The sequence below is a fragment of the Erpetoichthys calabaricus genome, chromosome 1 (assembly GCF_900747795.2).
Source record: "Erpetoichthys calabaricus chromosome 1, fErpCal1.3, whole genome shotgun sequence".
Lineage (NCBI taxonomy): Eukaryota > Metazoa > Chordata > Cladistia > Polypteriformes > Polypteridae > Erpetoichthys > Erpetoichthys calabaricus.
This window is the reverse complement of record NC_041394.2, coordinates 146,201,624-146,222,848: the sequence shown is the minus strand read 5'-3', so window position 1 is coordinate 146,222,848 and position 21,225 is coordinate 146,201,624. Positions and strand designations below refer to the sequence as shown.

The 21,225-nt window shown below is 38.9% G+C and overlaps 1 protein-coding gene across 3 annotated transcripts in view; it reads right to left on the bottom strand.

Annotated features, from left to right (window-relative positions):
- The window catches only part of msrb3 (methionine sulfoxide reductase B3), a 205,226-nt gene that overhangs the window by 116,776 nt on the left and 67,225 nt on the right, over positions 1–21,225 (bottom strand). The window contains exon 1 of one of the 3 annotated variants that reach the window (XM_028807003.2): positions 805–853. The exons of the other annotated variants lie outside the window; for them this stretch is intronic. Coding sequence (XP_028662836.1) covers positions 805–838 — 34 coding nt within the window. The 5' untranslated portion in view covers positions 839–853. Of the gene's footprint in view, positions 1–804; positions 854–21,225 lie in introns of those variants that run through there. 3 annotated transcript variants of the gene reach the window in all.

Genomic DNA, 21,225 nt, shown 5'->3' with positions numbered 1-21,225 from the left:
TATCACAGTGTCCACTTGTAGAGTGGCAATTTACAACTAGCAATCAACCCAACACACACACACACATCTTTGGGGATGTGAGGGGAAAACTCAAACAAACACCAGGAGAATGAGTAAACTCCACAAAGAAAATGACCAAGACTAGGATTTCAGCCCAGAACATTGGATCAGTCAAGCACTAATGCTAACTAACATACCATAATATAACATTTTCAAATCCATTTACTCCAATTCAGGATCACGGTACGGCTGGACGTATGCAGGCAATAGCTACTGCTTCAAAAATCCAATCAACGTCCTTAGGAGTGCATCTTTGTGCCACCAAGTTAGACTGCCAAATCCAAATATTTATACTTCTTTGTACTAAAATGTATTGTGGTTCCTAACCAGTTTGCGGTCTGCTCGTGTGATACTGGAGAACTTTAAGCATTTAACTTAAGTGTCTTCTTGGTCTCCTCCACCTGCTCAAATATCAGAAATTATTCTATAACAGCACAGCACAGCACGACTCTCCAATCAAGAATAGTACAAAATATCAGAAATTGTGCCTAACTGAAATCAAAAAAACATACAAGATGATGATTGTTATTTTGTATTCCATTTTAACCACATTGTAATGTAAAGCGTGTATAGCATGACAAGCTATGGTGTAGAAAACAACTTTATAAGAATAGATTGAATGAACAAACTTAGAACACAAATATGAAAATGAACCCAAAAGTAAACAAACCCCCCTGCCCCTCTGGATCTTATTAACTGCTGTATCTGCCTGCTTTCAGCTTTATGTTCAGCTCTTGCTCTCACCTTCTGTATCTGTCTCTGTATCTCTAGCCTCCATCTGCCTTGCCTCATCCAGCTACTCTAAACTCACAGGGACTCCAGCAGGTCACGGCCAATAAACTCTGCACTCAGGGTTACTTCTGGGTCAAGCTCTACAATTACTTCCAGGGTCAGTAGAACTCTGTAGAATTCTTGAGCTGCTAGATCACAGTGACACCTAGTGGCCTCCATCGTGTTAGGGCAACATTGAGGTGTCCTCTTTGGCTTGATTTAGTTTCTGTTTTTTTTTTCTTTTTGCTTTGAATTATTTTTTGTCTCCTATTTTTCTTTGCTTGATTTTGAGTTTATTGCTTCTTTATTATTTATGTAATTTTCTTTCTTTCAAATAATTATTTCATAACTGCCACATTTTAATAGGTTAATTATTTTCTATTTTAGTCTCTTTAAGTAGTGCTCAGTAGAAGCAGAACCACCTGTGTATACAGGTCAGTCATCTGAGACTGCCCTATATAAACGGTTTATGTCTTCTCACCAAGGTTTTATTTTGTACTAGGAAACCACACACATAACAGTAAGCCAAACTTTTCCATTTTGGCAAGACAGTGTTTTTTTTCCCATGAAACAATACAGCTTCACAGTAATCTCAGTGATGTAACTTTTGAGTAGTGCTCACTTATCTGCATACGTTTCTCTTTTGTACTCATTCATGCATGATGTATGTTGTATTAAGTGTCTTCCGTGATATGCCTGACACTCAGAAGATGTTGCTGTTCTTCTTCTTCCTTCTTTCTATCATAACAGTCCATGATCAATAGACACAATACTTACACTTAATTATGAATTTGGAAGATGTATTTAGCATGTCCTCAGGGATTATCAATAGATGGGCTTGTGAGGATGGAAGTTTCATTACAAAGAACTTTCCTGCCTAGCAGTAAGACACTCAGAAGATGGCACTTTTCTTTCTGCCATTCTTGCTCTGTCAAATCACTTTACTTTTCTGAGGTTACTACAACCTCACATATTTTGACTTTCCAGGACGTATCAGGTCATATAGTCTTTTGATTAAGACTAAGATCAAGGTTCTAACACCAGTATTTTGTGAGTATCAGCAGGTTGCCATGCCATATGTCCTTTGATGCTAAGCATCTTCTTCTTCTTCTTCTTCTTCTTCCTATTATGTAAGTGGCTTCAGCAGTTTACTTCACAGTCAGCAGATGTTGCTGCTCTTCTTTTTATTTCTGCCAGGTCACCTTTTGTGTAAGAAACGTAAAAAACCCAGCACACTTTGCCGAGGTTGGCATTAAATCACCAATGCATATCAGGTTATAAGCTTTCAGTTTAGACCAAAATCAATGGTCCAGTCCCAGTAGTTTGTGAGTAATCATGTGTACTGTATATAGATTATCAAGGTAAGATTTAAGGTTATTTAATGGCATATTGTGTGAGTATTCCTTTTTGTTTTGTTTTTTTTTGAGGGGAGTTTTACCTTATATTTATATCGTTTGTTTTGGTGTTTCTACTATTTTAGATCTTCTTGATTCTTTCTAAAGTAATTATAACTTAATGGAAGCTTTGTTCTATTAAAAAATAATAATTCTTTACATTTCTGTAGTGCTTTTCTCACTACTCAAAAGGTATTTCAACCTTTTAGTATGATCAATTTATATAATGTTAAGATAGTCCATAGGATTTCTATTTTGTTTAAGAGGCTTAAATAATCTTTCCCGTTTGCTTAATTACCTCTTTTTGTCATGCACTAGTTTGACGGTGTGGGTCCGACTCCATGCTCCCTGTTCTCATTTGGGACCCTCTTGAAACTGACATAGTTGATAGTCATGACTGGGATGAGCTGTACAAATGAGGACACCACGTGAAGCAAGGGGAAGGATGCAAAAGTGTTCAGTGTTTTTATTAAAAACAAATCTCAAACAAATCAGTGTCCAAAAAGAAAGTGCAGTGCTTCAAAATTCATAAATAACTAATCCATAAAAACAGATGAAAAGGTCGTGGTTAATATCACAATAAATACAGTAAATATTCTTTAAAAAGAGGTTAAAATCCACTGGCAGGAAAAGTCCTTTCTAAAAGCCCGGTGACTTCTTTTAACACTGTTATCCCGTGTCTACAGACAGACTTCTTCACCAGACCAAGACTTAGGTCCCCAGTGGCCATGGCACTCATGCTAGGGCTCTCCTTCCAAGCCTCTTCGACCTCTGCTGCCTTCCTGGTCTTTTGTGGTGGGCCACACAAAACTCCCGGGCACTCCCGCTCCTTGTAACATCTCAGCTGGAGTGACCACATCTGACTGCCACCCCGAGTGTTGGCCACACACACTCCTTCCCAGGGGTTCTCCTCCCAGCTGCTTGCTTCCTCTCCTGCGAGCCTGCTCTGTTTCCATCTTTTCTTTTGAGCCTTCCCTCCTTCCACTCACACTTCTCCTTTTAAAATGTTGGACGTGGCACAGCTGTGTCGATTAGCAGCTCCTGGCGCCAATTAGTGTCACAGACAATCCTAAACTTGTGCCTGGGAACAACTCCCTTTGTGTTTTCGGGCAATTTCTTTGCTTATTGTGCTATACAGAGCTGCATTGTTGTTGAACAGCATTTTCTGAAAATAAAACATTTTATTTTATAAAGATTCAGTGCTTAGCCTTATTACTAGCCAGGGTTTGATTGTGATATCCCCCTCTAGAGGGCATTTTTAGAAGTGCTTTTGGAACTTATTGAGAATTATCTGCTTTGACACTCCTAGTTCACAACAACAGGGGAGCAACCCTAGCTGAAATCTTCTTCTGTTTTTGGCTGAAATATAGGACATTTTTGTTCTAATACTAGAGGACTTTGCCCCCTGCTCGCTTCGCTCGCCAACCCCCCCCGGCCTGCACTACGCACTAGCCTCTCTGCGGTTCTGCTGCTCACATATGGGGATGTACAATTTACTAACTATTTTACATTACAGCGAGTAAATAACCATATTAAAAAATAGTAAAATGTAATCATTTGAAAGTAAATGTTTCATGTTGCGTTACAAGTTATTCATTGTGTAACACGATTTTGTTCTCTTTGGCTTTGAAATTAACATGCAAAATCTTTTTAAACTGACACTTCTACTGTAAAACTTAAGTAAAAACAATTTTTTGAATTAAATTTTCATCAATATCGCATTGAATTGTGATTCTGTGTTTGGAATTTCATCGTGACAATGCAACGTATAACTGCCTATGATTGAATTTCGTTTCTTTCTCTCTATTAAATAAAATGACTTTTTCGAATGTTTGGTTCTGAGATTTGTAAATTGTCTTTGCAAAAGCTATTCTAATGGGAAACTGCTAACATTTTAATATGAATGGCATATCAAGATCTCCTTTATTGTCTAATGTTATCCCCTGAAGATGTACAACATTACCTTTCTTGGATATATCTCTCTTTCTACAGTAATTCATGTGGAGGAAGACCTGACGTTGTTAATGGTTGTAGATATTCTTTGGGATATTGCAAGTTGATGTTTTCATCTTCCACGCGATCACCAACAACTGTTTCAGCATAGTCTATTGATAGGCATTTAACCAATTTGCCGTATAACCAATCAACACTTTTGGTGTTAATTAGTTTGACTTCATCGTTTCTCAGTGCTAGGATTGCCCGTGTACTCATTTTTACTGTTGATAACCCTTCATGATGAAATTCTTCAGATTTGGACATAATACATCTTCTTTAATTGGGAACTTAAAGTGAGGAAAACATTAACATTTATAAGAGCTGAGAGAGCAAGAACTGTGTCTGTCAAAAGCATTCACACGAATGAGAGGTGACAGTACCGTGTGCGTGGCTGAATATGGTTCAGAGGAGGGCGTGACTTGAAAACATCTCATGGCCAAAGTCACGACTCATGGGACTTAAAATAATCTTCCAAAAAGTCTTTTTATTATAATAGAGAGACATTAATCAACGACTACTCTATTATTTTAAATACTTACTAATTCAATAAGAGAGTTATGTTATGAATTACTATATCAGGACTAACCGTCTTTATTTTTAGCTTTGCACTAAATCATAACACATAGGAACTGCTTCAGGCCCACATGTTCTTCAGTCTGGGAAACAGCTTGCCACTTGTTCTAAATGGGACCTCTGCGATGCCCACCATTCCACCAGGGTTTGTCCTTTCTCTTTCAGGTGAATGCGAATGATTAATTTTTCGAGTGCTCTGCAGCACTTTGTGTACTCTTACTGATGAATAGAAGTCCTCTTTGGTCACCTTCTGTCTGGCTCTTGTCAAGATCATCCCCTGTCCAGTGCAACCCCACTTCCAGTTTCCAGCTAACTGGACAACCTTCTACAATATCAGAACAGAAACCTCTCATGTGAAGTACCTCTCAAATTTAGTTTACTTCTTTATGAGTGAAACGAGCAGAGAGAGTTTGAAAGTGAGCTACACTATGAAATTTTCATCTATTTAGCGATGGCTGGTAATCCACTGAGCATCATGCAAGCTAGCAGATGATCATATTGTTACTAAATCTAAAATCACATGGTGAATGACTTTATGAAAGGAATTCATCACCCGAGAAAGTGAAAGCCTTTTGTTGAAATTCCTCCTGCCATTGCTGCATACCCCCCACACAACCAGTCCCTCCCCCATCCCACGACCAAAAGAAAACAGAAAACTTGCACATTTCAATTTAACAAAATACCTATTTTTTTCTAATTGTAGGGTGCAATTAGAACACTTACAAACAGAAATAAACACTTCTGACAAAACTATTTTTGTTTCTAACGCAACTGTGTGCTACAATATGAAAGAGTAATTGTGCTTTCCAATTACTAGCAACAGAGCTGCCCATCTGTATGTCATTTAGAGCACGGAGAAGAAACTGCAGGTTTAAATTACGTGGTATTGAATTGCCATTTCCTAACATTAGATGCTTTTCTACCTAGAGTCATTACTCGAGAGCATTGAAAAAAAAAAAAAAAAAAAAAGTTTAAAGGGCGGACCAAGGCAAATATATGGCCCTGAAAAATAAAAAAGTGTCTTACTCAGTCCTTGCTGAAGTACTGTATATCAATGCCACTGGGAAAAAAATCAAATTCAAACAGAAATGTAGCAAAAGGTGAACAAACTCAATACATCCATTGTCATTTATTATTTACCTGACACCTTTTCCCAAGGCGAATGACATCTGAGACGCAATTGGTTAGGATTGTTTAGTTTTTCCACATTAGAGCACACACAGGTGAAGTGATTTGTCAGGGTCACACAGTGTCAGTAGCAGGACTTGAACCCCACAACCTCAGAGTTTGAAGACTACGGCCTCAACTGCTGCGCCACACTGCCTTTCATAGCACATTTTAACACACGGCTGCTGCTGTGACAACAGGAGTACCCACCACCACAACCCCTCCAAACCAAAGTTTCTGCTTTCGGCCAGTTTTTATTGAGATGACAAGCATTGAAAGCAGGCCGCCGTACTTCACACTCTACGTCGATCTATTATCTGGCAAGAATATGGAGTTCATTCCATTTTTTTTTTTTGTTTGTCTTTTGGGAACCACTAAATCTGCATTCACACAGATTGTTACAAGAATGTGCCCTGTGTCGTAGCCTACAAATTATTTGGTTTAGTGCACTTAAAGGTCACCTTTCAAATTAGCAAGATTTTCCTACATCCTGGCTTTTAAACCTCAAATATAAATATTGTTTCCTAATTGTAAGCAAGGTTTGTTCTTCATAAAACCTCCTTTGCTTATTTAAAGTTGTCAGACTTTGGGAGGGTTTTTTTTCACTCTGTGCATATAGTCTGCTGTGGACTAATAAGCTATACAAAGTTAAGCATTACATAAATTAGTCTTCAAAAATCGGATGAGGCAAATGCATCTGCGAGAGGTTTTAAAATTAATGGAAAACCTCAAAAATGATTTACTGCTTTGTCAATCTGAATTTTTTTCCTTCCACTTTAAGCTCTTCCCTGAAAGGGACTGGCACCCTATCCAGGGGATTGATCCTGCCTTGAGCCTGATGCTTGATGGGATAGGCTCCGGACCCCCAGGACTCTGCTCGCGATTAAGCAGGGTTAGTAAATGGTATGGCATAGTACTTTAAGATCTTTTTCATTCAATCTAAACTTTACAATTTCCAATAAAATATTCTATCATACACAAACAGAGTGATAGATGGACCAGCGTCCCAGCTGAGATGAACTACCATCCCTTACATAACCAGGAGGCCAACGTAATGAATTGCACAGAAGGGAAACGCAACAGCACTGGCATCCAAGCAGCAATGGATGGGAATCACATACCTAGCTGGGATGCCAAAGAACAAATTGGTTGGAGCATCCCGACTGGAATAAGTAATGGACTTTTTCCCGGTTGGGAGACCACATGGGATGATTTGCTTTGTTCTTTATTTCGCCTTATATATTAGGAATACATGTATTAGGAATTTGTTAGTTTTCACATACCCCTTGGGGTCAGAGTGCAGGGTCAGCCATTGTACAGCACCTCTGGAGCAATTACAGGTTAAGGGTCTTGCTCAAGGTCCCAGCAGAGTAGGATCTCTTTTGGCAGTGATGGGGATTCGAACCGGCAACCTTCTGGATACCAGCACAGATCCTTAGCCTCAGAGCCAACACTCCACCCTCACTGAGACTGAGACACATGAGACTGCCTCTCACATGCAGATTGTTCCCCTTTACATTGGGTGGCAACATCCCTTATGACAAACCCCAGTATGGATTCTTCCTGGGCAGCATTGGAGTTTTGGTCCCATACCCGTCCTTGACCTGTTGAATTCCATGGAGGCCAGCAGGGGGAGATGTCAGGAAGTGAAGGGTCAGGTTTTGCCCAAAAGTGATTTCCAGTGACAAGCAGTTGGGACCTGAAGTATTTCTGGGTTGGGACTTAACAAGAAGCCTGGAACTGGCTTCAGGAGAGGAGAGGGACAACACTCACCGGGGAGGAGTGGAAGAGAGAAGGACAAAAAAATTGTGCAGTGTGGGGATTTGTGTCTGTAGAGTTGTGCCTGGGGTTTGACACTTGATGGTACCACCTAGTGGTCACAGCATATATACAGCAGGTACTTATGAACAGCACAGCTCTGCGTCGCTAATTCATAGCACTCAGCACAAAGTTTTATTTCCTATACTGTATGTTCTGTCTCAGAGAGAAGACAGTATATTTAACGAAACAGACCAGGAAATGAAATGCAGGCGGAAGTAGAGCGCAAAATTCAATAACTACAATATCTGACCGATCTTTTACCAAACCCAAGGCAAAATCCATACCAAAGTCAAAAAATACATGGCCACAATATCTACTGCCACAGAGAACGAAAACAAGAAAATACACACAACTTTTTCCAAGGTTATATCTGAAATCTCAGACAGAGACAGGACATCAGTGCTAACCTTTTTTGAGAGCAGAAATCACATGCTGTGCATCTCCAGTTCATTACCAAGTAATGCTACTACAAAAGCTCCAAAATGGCAATGCTCAAGAGAAACAAATATGGTGTCAAAATCAACATAAAATTATTTTGAAAATATTAAATATGTTTTAAAAACAACTGTAGCAAAAATGTAATTCTGCATAATTCAAAAAACCCATAGAAAAAGAAACTTTAGTGTAAAACATGCGCCTTCAAGTAAAAAAAAAATTACAAACAAAAACAAGTTCATAACAGCTTGTGTGCCTGATGTTGCAAAAAAGGCATATTATGTCAAACAGTAAGCTTCATCCACACTAAATTACAGGAATCAAGCAGTCCTTATAGAAGATATACTGTACATTGTGGCGGGTGGCCCGGCCAGGATGCCCAATGGACCAGGGGAGAGAATATTATTGGGACAGTTTCTCCCCTGGGGCAATAGAGGGCAGCCCCCTTGGTTTTCAGTGGGGCAATGGGTTATGAGCATGACAAATCAATCCTAATCAAAATGACAGTTTTGGCATCAGCCTTTCAGGAAGCTTCCTTATCCGTATGCGAATGAACCCTGAGATTCTGTTCAGAAAGTTCTGCTGGAAGTGTAAGGTTTTGCCTTAGGATTACCGCCATTCCCCTCATTTGTATCTGACTCAGCCCTAGTAGGTTCTGTCTCGCTCACATCGGCAGTAATGGGTATGGATGTTTCCCATTCCATTGCACCAGTTTCCGCTTCCCCTGTGACTAATAACTGGTTCACCTCCTTTTTTACCCATTTGAGGTACAGGATATTGCCCAGTTTTTTTACCCACCCTAGTACATTCTAACTAACACACACTGTCGGCACATACATTCTCTAGTTCCTTCTTGCTTTTAAGCATCCTTTTTTTTCACTCTCATAACTATGTAATATGGTTGCTTCATTATTGACTTATCTATTCAGAAACAGTTCTACAGGGTCCTTTCCTTTTGTGGCATGAGGTGTGGTATGATAAGCAAGTAAGAAATGAGCTATCTTTTGCTCTAATGATCTCGGACACCCTGTTTGTTCTTCCAATTTTATGTTTTGCAGCTCCATTTCTTTGTGGACAATTGTGTACTGAACTCTTGTGTCTTACTACATTTAGACTAAGGAACTCAGAAAATTCAGCTGACTTGAATTATGGACCATTGTCTGATACTATCTCTTCCAGGAGACCATAGGCAGCAAAGAGCTTTCTCAAAACCTCAGCCAACCTCATGGTAGTAGAGGCATTTTCCTTTTCAATCTTGACCCACCTTGAATAGGCATCCGCTAACAATAAAAACATTTGCCCATTTTCTTCACAAAAATCCAAACAAAGCCTGTGCCAGGGTCTTTTAGCCCAACTTCAAGAATGTTCAGGTGCTTTTTCTGGCAGATTCCTATTTTCATGGCAGAATCTGCACACAGCCACCCTTTATTCTATCTGCCTATCCAATCCTGTCCACCAAAAACGACTCTGGGCTATTGCTTTCATTTTTACTATTCCCAAGTGTTCCCTGTGTAACTTGTCCAGTAGGGTACTATGTAACAATGCTGGAATTACCACTCTCAGCCCCCAATGTACACAATTGTTCTCTACAGTGAGCTCTGCTCTCCTCTGAAAATCAGGGTTCAGAAATTCATCCTCTCTTAGATACTTTGGTCACCAACTCAAGGTATAGAATTTCACCTTCCTCAACACTGAATCTCTAGCTGTCACTTGAGCAATATCTGCTGCTGAAACTGGAAGAGTATCTAAGAAAGACACTTTGTATTCTAAACTTGAATTTGGAGCAGTCTACTTTAATGGCAATCTTGATTATTTGTATTAGCATTCCCGTGCTCAGCAGATTTTTTTAATCGAATCTCATTTTGATAAGATTCCAAGATGAATGCCCATCTCTGTAGTCTTGTAGGAGCAAAAGTGGGAATTGCTGTTTTCGGAAACCTAAAATTTTGACTAGGGGCTTGTGATCAGTGACTAAGTTGAATTTTCTGCTATATAGATATTCATGAAATTTTAAGAGCCCAGAAATAATAGCAAGTGCATCCTTTTCCATCTGCAAATAATTTTGCTCGGCCTTAATGAGTATTCAAGAAGCATATGCAGTGGGCCTCTCTGTGCCATCTATGTACTTGTGTGCAACAACACCTCACACACCATAGGGTGAAGCATCACAGACTAAGGACACGGGCAGTCTTGGATTAAAATGAGCTAGGAATGTTTCTGAACAAAGTTGCTGCTTGGTTTTCGCAAAAGCCGAATGCAACTGTTTTGAAAACATCCATTTTTTGTCATTTCTGCAGTAACTCTGTCATAGGATCACAAGTGTGGATAGGTTGGGAATAAATTTTCCACAATAATTTATTAAAGTTGGCAATGACCTCAGTTCTAATACATTCCAGGGTGTGGGGGCTCTCTCAATTGCCTCAGTTCTTTCTTTCAAAAGTCCTTATTCCTTCCCTGTCAAATATATGCCCTAAATACTTCACTTGACTCTGAAAAAATGAGAAGTTTTCTGAATTAATTTTAAACCCACACTGCTTTAGCCTGTTCAGCACAGCTTAAAGAATCTTTAAGTGTTCCTCCTGGTTGTGCCCGGTAACCAAAATATCATTTAAATAGCAGATCACTCTGTTCAAATCTTGGAAATCTGTGTCCTTTTTGTGCTGGAAAATGGCAGGGACGCTGGCTGCTCTATAGGGTAATCTAGCCCATTATCCAGTTCAACTTGCTGATATGCTTGTGATAAATCAGTTTTACTAAACTGTTTACAATTAGCAACACGGGGAATATGGTAGGAATCTACATCTAGTCCCCATGTATACTCTCATCTGAGTTGGGGATACGTACAATTGGAGCTGCCCATTCTGCATACAATACTGGGGCCAATACCCTTATTGTAATATAAGGTCAAACTGCATCTCTAATTGCATAGGACACAGGCCTTGCCTTACAAAATTTTGGAATAGCATTGTCAGATACATATAGATTGTTCTGGATACCTTTTACAAACCCCATTTCCCCATCAAAAATACAACCATATTACTGTTGCAATACCTCAATTTGATCAGTTACCGGAAATATACCAGAACTTTTTAGCATTAAACGAGGAAGCCAATTTCAGACTATTGAAGCACCCCCATTTCCTTTTACAATGAGTAGTGGCAATGGAACCAGTTTCCCATCATGTTCTACAATTACAAGTAACGTACCTAAAACTATTAGATTTTCTGAGGTATAAGATTTTAACGCAACCTCCGTTGAACACAACAGAAACCTGGTAAACTCAGAAATGTACAGTTTCTCCAGAATTACAGACATGGCAGCACCTGTATCAATCAGAAGAAACGTGTACCCTTGGCCCCACCTTCATGTTTCCTGCCATCCTGGGAAAAGCATTCAATCGATAATTAGCCCTAGGTGCACTGTTCATACCGATCGCGCTCATGTTATTTATCTCACAGAAGTCCATCACAACCTCTGACCCCTACCCTAGAGGGCCTGTCAGGAGTAGGCAATGCAGTTGCTCCACCTTCATTCTTACACCATCCACAAAGTTTTGGAAATGACAACACTAGTTCACCAACTGGAATGCTTCAGCAAGCCCTGCCAAAATGTCCCACTTTTCCACACTTGTTACACTTAAAATCCTTGAACTGGCATGTATTAGGCTTATGGTCAATCCCCAAACAATGGAAGCACTTCTCCTTTATTCTTTGCCCGGCAACCAAGCTGCCAGTGCTAAATAGCTTTACTGGCTGAAATTGTTTCATGCTGGCAATGGTTCACTCATAATTTTTACAAATATCCACCGTCTTGCCCCAGGTTAACCATTCTTCATAAGCATCTTTTAGCAACTGGCCTTGCAGCTCCCCATTAGTCAACCCAAAGATTAGTTGGCCTCTCAATACTTCTCCTAAAGTTGTGCCAATCTGACAATGTTTTACCAGTCCCTTTAAAGCCAATATTTTATGTGACACAGACTCCATACCTTGCTGTTTTCCGCTGTGAAAAACATAACATTCAGCCATCATATTCCACTTTGGTTCAAAACGTGCCTTTAGCAAGGTGGTTAGCTGTTCTAAGCTCATTCTTTTGTGGTTCATGAAGCTATGACATCTTTTAGTAGCTCAAAGTTCTTTGTCCCAGTTACACTCAGGAACACCACCTTTTTCTTTTCTTTTCAAACAGCATTTGCTACAAAGAAATTCTCAAGCCTGTCTTCAAAGTTAGAAAAACTCTTCCTCTGACTCTTTAAACTCCAAAGCTGCAGTAACAACATTAGCCATTTTCACACTGCCCCACAATCCCAATCCTCATCACCAATCTGTTGTGCCTCAGATAAGTAACTCGATGCCAGATTAGTAAGAGTCCAGAGACAAATCCAGTTGACAACTACTTTATTTCAAAAATGAGTCTCAATATAAAAGAAAAGTCTAATGCAATCAAAGGAACATTGGATTGGATTATTATTTATTACCTTAGATAGATATACTCTGTACAAAGGTGAGGTATACAACCCTTTAATTGCCAAAATAAAAGTTTTTTTTTTAAAAAACAGACAAACAAACAAGAAGTCCTATCCTATAGAGAGCTATCTTAGAAGTGCTATGTGTATGTAGTGTAGTGTATGGAGCCAAGAATATTTTTTATAGTAAAGGACCAGGAGAAACGCATCATCAAAAAATCAAGCTGAGTTCAGAAGGGAGGGTCAATCCTATCTTTCTGGAAAACAAAATCAGAACTCAGAACTCAGAATAAAGAGCAAGAGATCAAAAACAAAAGGCTTTGTAAAATTTTGAATGTGATTTTTATCCACAAAACTCATATAAAACATGGACTTTAAACTTTAGACCTGTAACCTAGCGAGATCAGGGTCACAACCATTGTGAACAAACCCTCAAAAATAGGAGGATGCATCATAAAATGACAAAACCAAAAAGAAACAAAATGGCACTGACAGAAAACACAAATAGATTTTACACTCTATCAAAGGGTGTTAAAAACAATAAAGACCCAATTCTGAATTCTTAAAACATTACAACAAACATTTAGCTCGCCAGACACTCTGCAGAAATTTGTACAATAAACATTTAAAATACACAGATTATAACACACCACACCGTCATTATAACACGACTGCCTTGGCCACTTGAAAAGATACAAAGATCAGAAATAACATTCAAAGTGGCAACACACAATGTGACAGAAAGAGAGAAAAATTAATATTTAAATATAACCAAAATGAGAAATAAATAGAAGAACGCACAAGAAAATTTGGTGAAAGTGATCAAAATTATTACAAGCCATGACAGTATTTAATTTTGTGTTTTCTTTCACGATTATGCCCTTTCCTTTTTCTGATTAGCTTATTATTTTTCGTTTGTTTTTTTTTTTTGTTGGTGATAATTAAATACATTTCTTTAAAGTTCTTGAGTGGCCAGGCTTTTTCTATAATGTTTCCCTTACATTTTGTATTTTGTGTCATAATATTGTTCAAGTACTTAGGGTTTTTTCTTCCACATGCCTAGTTGGTTAATTTGCAGTTCTAAACTGGCCTCAAATTGGCAATCCTGAATTACAATAAGTAGGATTGTTATGTCAAAATTGAGGTGTAATGGCGAAATATTTGAGAAAGGCTAAACAAAATAAGACTAGTATAGTTGGTAGGATCTTATAGTCAAGATGAAAGTCAAGGTAGCAGAGAGAATCCATGTACATTAGTTTGAGCTTGATCACCAACAGTACTTTTTCTTTATTTATTTAGCCTAAGGGGTGGCACCGTGGTAGTGTTGCAGTCTTGCAATTAGGACAACAGGGTCCCTGGTGCTCTTTCCATGAAGTTGGAATGTTCCACCTCTGTCCACATGGGTTTCCTATTGGAAGCTCCAGTTTCCTGCCACAGTCCAAAGATGTGCAGGTTAGGTGAACTGGTGTTGCTAAACTGGCCCTAGTGTGCATGCTTACTTGTGTGTTCACCCTGTGGTGAACTGGTGCCCTGCCCAGGTATTGTTCATGCCTTGTGGCTAGTGATTGCTGGAATAGGTTCCACCTGCCCCTTGACTCTGTCCTTAATAAGTGGGTTAGGACAATGGATAGATGGATGCTTAACCTAAAATAAATCCAATAATTCTGCCTTAATCAGACCCTTGAGTCTTGAACTAAGATCATGAGTGTTACTCTAGACTTACTGTAAAGCTGTTTTTCCTAGCTTTATAGAACCCAAATCCATCCACAATAGACTTGTTGTGGCCAAATAAATTATATGAAATCTCTCTCCAAGATTTTTTTCCACAAAATGAGATACTATGTACAATAAAACCCTGCAACTAATTTGCTTCCACACACTGCCCTATTGTGAAATGTGTTGAATCTATTTGGATAGGCAACCAAACTGAAAAAGAATTGTATTCACTGGGCTCATGCCTGTCACTAAAGTGGTTGATGGCCTTAAATATTTCATACATTATAGATTTTTTGATCAGATATTTTTCATTTTTTACAAACAAGTTCATTAGTATAAATAGCATCAATAAACAAAAAGAACAATATACATTCAAGGAACTCATTCCAGGTTATTCCTCCACCTCCCCTTGCTCTTCCTCCTCTTTGCTACAAGCACATATCTCTCTATTATAAAAAAAATCCTGGGAGGGAGACTAGGGAGACGAGACATGATCTTCTCGGAAGACAATCTGACATCCCGCGGAGACACTTTAACGTCATGCGAGACAAGGCAGTGAGACAACATTTAAAACAAGTTCATGGACATCTAACCAAGCAGTTGTTGGAATGCTTTTGGCAGACAGACATCATGTGCTCCCAGCTCTTAAAACAACAACAAGCGACAAGAAGAACACGCAGCTTGCCAGCAGCAGCAGCAGGAAGCCAGCAGATGATCCGACCGCTTCTCCTTAGTGTGCGTTCAGCCACCCCCCCACCCCCCCCCCCTTCACAACGCGAGCGGCAGAGACGCGAAGTGGCAAAAGGACAGTTGCTGTACAGGCTTTGAAATGATCAACGCAAAGCACGACAAGCAGAAAGCGAAGCTCACCAGCAGCAACAAGCCAGCAGATGATCCGACTGCATCTCCTTATCGTGCGTTCAGCCCCCCATCAGAACACGAAGCAGCAGTGACGACGTGCAGCACGACCAAAAGAACATGCAGCTCGCCAGCAGCAGCAGCTGAAAGACAGCAGATGATCCAACGGCATCTCCTTAGCGTGCGTTCAGCCGCCCCCCTTCACAACATGAGCAGCGTTATACGTCCTGCAAGAAAGATTTAACCACACCCAGGGCCAGAAATAAAGTATTGTTTTTACGAAAGTTTTAAAGTAAAAGTGAAAATAATGCATAAAAATTCCCATGAAAATAACAATCTCTTTAAATTGTATATCCGGTAAACCAAACCCGGGGGTGGACAAACGATGCGAGCAGGGAGCAGAGCCCCCTAGTATTATTTAAAAAGGCCAATGTAAGAAGTATGTATATGATCAGTGGCATAACTATAGGCAATGTGGATAAAGCAGTTGTACCGGGGTCGATGGACGAGGAGGGCCAAGGGTGACTGCATGCTTGCCTGTTTGACATCAGATTAAAAGGTCAATGTTGTCATCATTCCCATAACTCCATAAGGCTTTATTATGACTATTGACCTTGTATGTAGTCTATAAGCTTGATGTTTATCATCAATGGTGGTCATTTGCTAACGGGATTTAATTTACCTAATTCTAGTTATGCCATTGTGAAGAATCATCCAAGTTGAATCCCTTCTACTTAAGAACTAACATCCAGTTTGTCTATTTTATAGAGTGGTACATCTTAACATGATAACCACTGTACCAATTCTGCAGAGTTATTTCTGTTGATGTCCAAATCTGAACATGTAATATTACAAATAACAGCAAAGTACAATTCATTACATAAAAATCTTTCTTCTTCTTCTTGTAAGGATTTTCCCACTTTCATGATGTTTGCTATATTTGACCAGGCTTTTCCACTTCCATCTGTTGTACATTACCTTACCTGATACCTCTTCCTCCCTTAGATCTCCTTTCACACAGTCCATCTGCCTGCTCTTTAGTCGTCCTCGTCTCCTCTGTCCCAACATCACCATATTTATGATTCTTCTTCTCACATTGTTGACCTCTATTCTCATGCCATGCTCATTCTACTTTAATCTTCTTTCCTGTATTTTCTTAGAGATTCTCCGTACTTTAACTGTACGTCTTATTCTCTTATTCCTGATCTTATCAAGCTTTGTTATTCCATACATCCATCTTAACATCTTCATTTCTGAAGCATCCGTTTTCTTTTAATGCACCTTTTCCACTGCCCAGGTTTCTGATCCACACAACAATGCTGGTCTGACTACTGTTTTATACATTTTATTCACACTAATTCTTACATCACGTAACACTCCAAATACCTTTATTTTCAGCTTTTCTAACCTCTTTGCATTTTATGGTTTATTTCCAAATATAGCTCTCCGCCCTCTGTTATGGTTGATCCGAGATATTTGACCTTTTTGACTATTTTAAGCCTGTCTCAGTGTTCTCCATCTTGTTCTTGTCCCTATATTGAGATATTCTGTCCCCTTTCTACTAATCTTAAGGCCTCTATACTCCATATCCCTATTCTGCTTCTCCTGCTTCCTTTCCACAATATTCTTATTGGTGCCACATTGCATTATGTTGTCCATAAATGGCATGCACCATGAGGCCTGATCTATCATTCTTCTTGCAATAACAGCTATAACTAGAGTAAAAAGATGTGGGCTTAATGATGACCCTTAATGTAACTCAACCTTAACTGCAGATCCTTCTGTTATTTCTGTACTGCTTCTCACTTGTGTGTAGGCACCCTCATACATAACTTTCACTCTCCTTAATTAGTTCTCTGGTTCTTTCTTCTCTCTCATATATCTCCACATTTCATGCCAGGGAACTCATATGCCTACTTATATGCCTACTCAAAATCAATAAATACCATTTGTACTCCTTTCTGCTTCCCTCCATATTGATTCCATAATAATATGAAAATCTCTGTTTTATACTAATTAGAGTATTGAGAGTGAAAAAAAAACTTTGCGTCTTTGTATTCTTATTTTTAAATCAAAACCTTTCAGTAAACACTATAATATTCTCAACCCTTCCCACCCTTAATTTAAGTGAAGGCTGTGGGGGGCTGGCAGCATTAAGCTAAAGAGGCAGGTGAATGTCCTGAACAGGGAGCCCCCCTCACTCACATACACGGCCAATTCACCAACACTCAACACTCCACATTACTGGCCTGCTTGTGAATCCTTGCCTCCAATTTGACAATGCCAAAGCATATGTATTGATTAGCAACATTAACGGTAACTTAATTCATTCTTATAGTATTGTGGTGATTATGGAATGTAAAAGCATAGCTGGTTGGTCATATCTTTGGGGAGATGTGCGAGAAAGGCCAGGGCACCCTGGGGTGCAGACATGATGAGAAGGTGCAGACTCATGATCTCAGAATGCCGGGTCCATGACTCAGTACAGCTAACCACTGAGCCATTCTACCATTCCCTTTCAATAATTATTCATTCTTATTTCACTGGTTACACTCTTTTTTCATTATATTTTTAAATAAAATGAACATTCATAAAATTACTGTACACAATTCATTTTAAATTTGCAGCTGTCGTGTACTAAAGCATGCCATCTAAGACAGAAATGTAAGTCAGTATGAAATTTAATAATAATATAAAAAAGAAAATACACACTCTCTACTAGCACATGCAGGAATGAGCCACATTTGAGAAATGTTGCCCCTTGATATTAAATCTTACCAGATGGAAAGAAACTTTTCCAGTGGCCACCCTGAAATGATTGGAAACAGTTTGGGGTCAAACACAGGGATGCTCTTGTACTGCCTGACCACAATGCAGTAACTCCTTTGATGACTTTATAGTGAACTGGCAGAGTGAAGCATACAGTACAATTCCAACAGATGATGGTGATTAGGTGGGATTGGGGAGGGGGGTAGTTATGGAATTTCCTCTGTTAGGATAGTGAATGGATGGGAGATATAAACTTACATTGTAAAAGTACACCACAGAAGTAACCTGCAAAGCCACCCTTACCCTTTCCCCAACCTCTTCAAAATGTGGGAACACTTCAATCAAAAACAGAAAACTAAAATCAATAAGATCAGTAAAGCAGGTGTTTATTATCTGCATTTCTTCCTATAAAATGTATAGAGCATACAAGCATTTTATAACCCAATGGCTAGGAATTAAAACACGTGAATATACAGTACAGTGCCAAGCGCTATAAAATGTTAATTTCACTTGTCTCTCCAAATCAATCTCAAACTAGAATCAAAAACCTAAGCACCGCTCAAGGTGTAGCAGATGTCTGAACTCCCAGGTTGCTATGAACATCCATGCTCTTACTAATACTTACATGGTACTTTCATTAAATACTCTATAAAATAGGATCCCAAAAATGTTAAATCACTGAAGCACTTTGGCAACAAATTGATACACTTTCGTGAAATCAATCGCACAACCCCAAGAAATCTAGTTTGGCCATATACTGTGGATAATCACAGGAGTATTTCAATTTACAAAAAGTGTGCTGTGTAAGATTAGGAAAATATTGCAAAAGGAATATTTTCTTTGGCTCCAAGGCTCTGATACACCCTGTAATTTATTCATTAAGCCCTTCTCAATGAAACCGAGACAGAGGATCTGTAAGAGTAGAAGAAACAACTACAGTGGTCACAGGAGCTTGAAAGTGATGTCACAAATCGCTCCAAAGGACCCAATGCACACTGAGCGATCAGCCAGATTCCACATTTCTATCATATCATTTTTAAAAAGAACATATACTAAAGACAGGAATAGAGAGAGATGTAGTTAAAGAAGAAAGCAAAGCAATACAACAGTGCCCATTTTAACTAGACATGAGAAATTTCTGCCGTGTGAGGGTCCGCTTTTTGTGCTTACTTATCACCCAAGCTCTGTCCTCTCTTCTGGCCCACTTGTGAATCCCTGGTCCCATTTTAACTTGGCCAAAACCTATTATTCAATGATTAGCACTATAATAATAATAATAATAATAATTCATTACATATATAAGGTTAACTGTAAATGCAGTATTATAGTAATGCGGTGTTTATGAAATGCAAAAGCCCAGCTGGCTGGCCTTGTTGTTTCACATAAAGCTGAATACTGTAACTGCACAGGTTGATGATACTGAAGCAAAGAGAGGCAGCTGGTGACCAAAGACTGAGTCTTTGCTGAAGAACCTGATGTCACCTAAACAACCTACACCCTGGTTTCAGTGATGGCAAGGCACTGATAAAGGCAGTGTGGTGTAGTGGTTAAGGCTTTGGACTGATGCTGTGTGACACTGAGCAAGTCACTTGACCTGCCAGTGCCCCAATTGAAAAACCAAAATCAATTGAATCATAAATGCTGTAAGTTGACTTGGATAAAGGCGTCAGGCAAATAAGTAAATGTATAGAAACGATGGGCCACTAAAGGAAATTAGTGTTGAAGAGGTGGGCTTCAAGAAACAGTTGCCTTTGAACTAACCCATGAGGCTATTGACTGATGTGTAGACATGCTTTGAACTTCATGGAAGTACATTTTAACATAATTCAGCATAATTTAAGCATGATTTAAGATATCACGGTTAAGCCTGTATCTTTTTATTGTAGTCATGGAAGCTATTGCAAGGGGAGTAATTGGTCAGGTCCAATGGTGTATGCTAATTGTGGACAATGTTGTACAATGTGGCACCACTAAGAATATTGCAGAAAGGAAACAGGAGGAGTGTAGAAGAGCTATGGCAAATAGAGACCTCAACGTTAGTTAGAAAAAAAAAAAAAAACACATCTAAGATTTAAGGGACAAGGACAAGATGGAGAACTTAACCTCTAGGGAGAAAGACTTACAAGGGATGAAAATATCTATGACAGTAGTACTCAACTGGCAAACTCCAGTTCGGATCTGGATCCAAACACGATTTAATTAGGACTCTGAACAAAACAAAAATTCAGTTATTTTGGTTATTTGCTGTTAGCACAAAGAAAAAAAAAGAGCCATGTACTGTTAGCTATCTATCTTCAAAGCACTCATTATGGGTGCTCTTGTATATGATTCAATTACAGAAGTTGTAACACTGTGGTGTGTGAACGTGATGACTTCTGTACGAGACCTCAGCCTGCCACCTTAGACAGTGTTAACAAGCTCTGCCTTCAACATTCAACTTCGCCGTTCCGCAGGCTGCAGCGAGAATGGTTAAAACTCATAAAAAAAAAAAAAAGTAAAAAACTGTTTAAAATGTTCATCATGAAGAAAAAGAAAGTTAAGAATGAAAACTGCACATTTAAGGATGACTGGATTGAAAAGTATGCCTTCATTCTTCCTGAAAAAAAATTACAAAACCAATGTGCTTTGTTGGTCATGATACCATTGCCGTTGTAAGGCGTAGCAATGCGAAATGTCACTATAATACCAAAGACAGACATTTTGAGGAGAACTGTCAAAAGGTCATCGAGGTAAGAGCCAGGGTATTGGACCAGCTGAAGGCATCATATCAAGCTACAAGCAGAATAATTATTAAGACAATGAATACTTAAGAGCAAGCATTAGAAAACTGATAGATAGATAGATAGATAGATAGATAGATAGATAGATAGATAGATAGATAGATAGATAGATAGATAGATAGATAGATAGATAGATAGATAGATAGATAGATAGATAGATAGATAGATAGATAGATAGATAGATAGATAGATAGATAGATAGATAGATAGAACTTTATTTGTCCCCAGGGAAATCTGGCTTTTTACAGAAGTTTTTTAAATACACTGTGGACTGAACACAAATTAGTAAAATAATGCATGAGTGTAGTGATACAAGCTTCTGTATGCTTGACGGAAAACAAAAGGATGAAATGACAGAAAAAAATAAGTCAAATACCTTGTTTAGATTCCATTGTAGCAAGATGAACAGAAATACTTGCTGAAT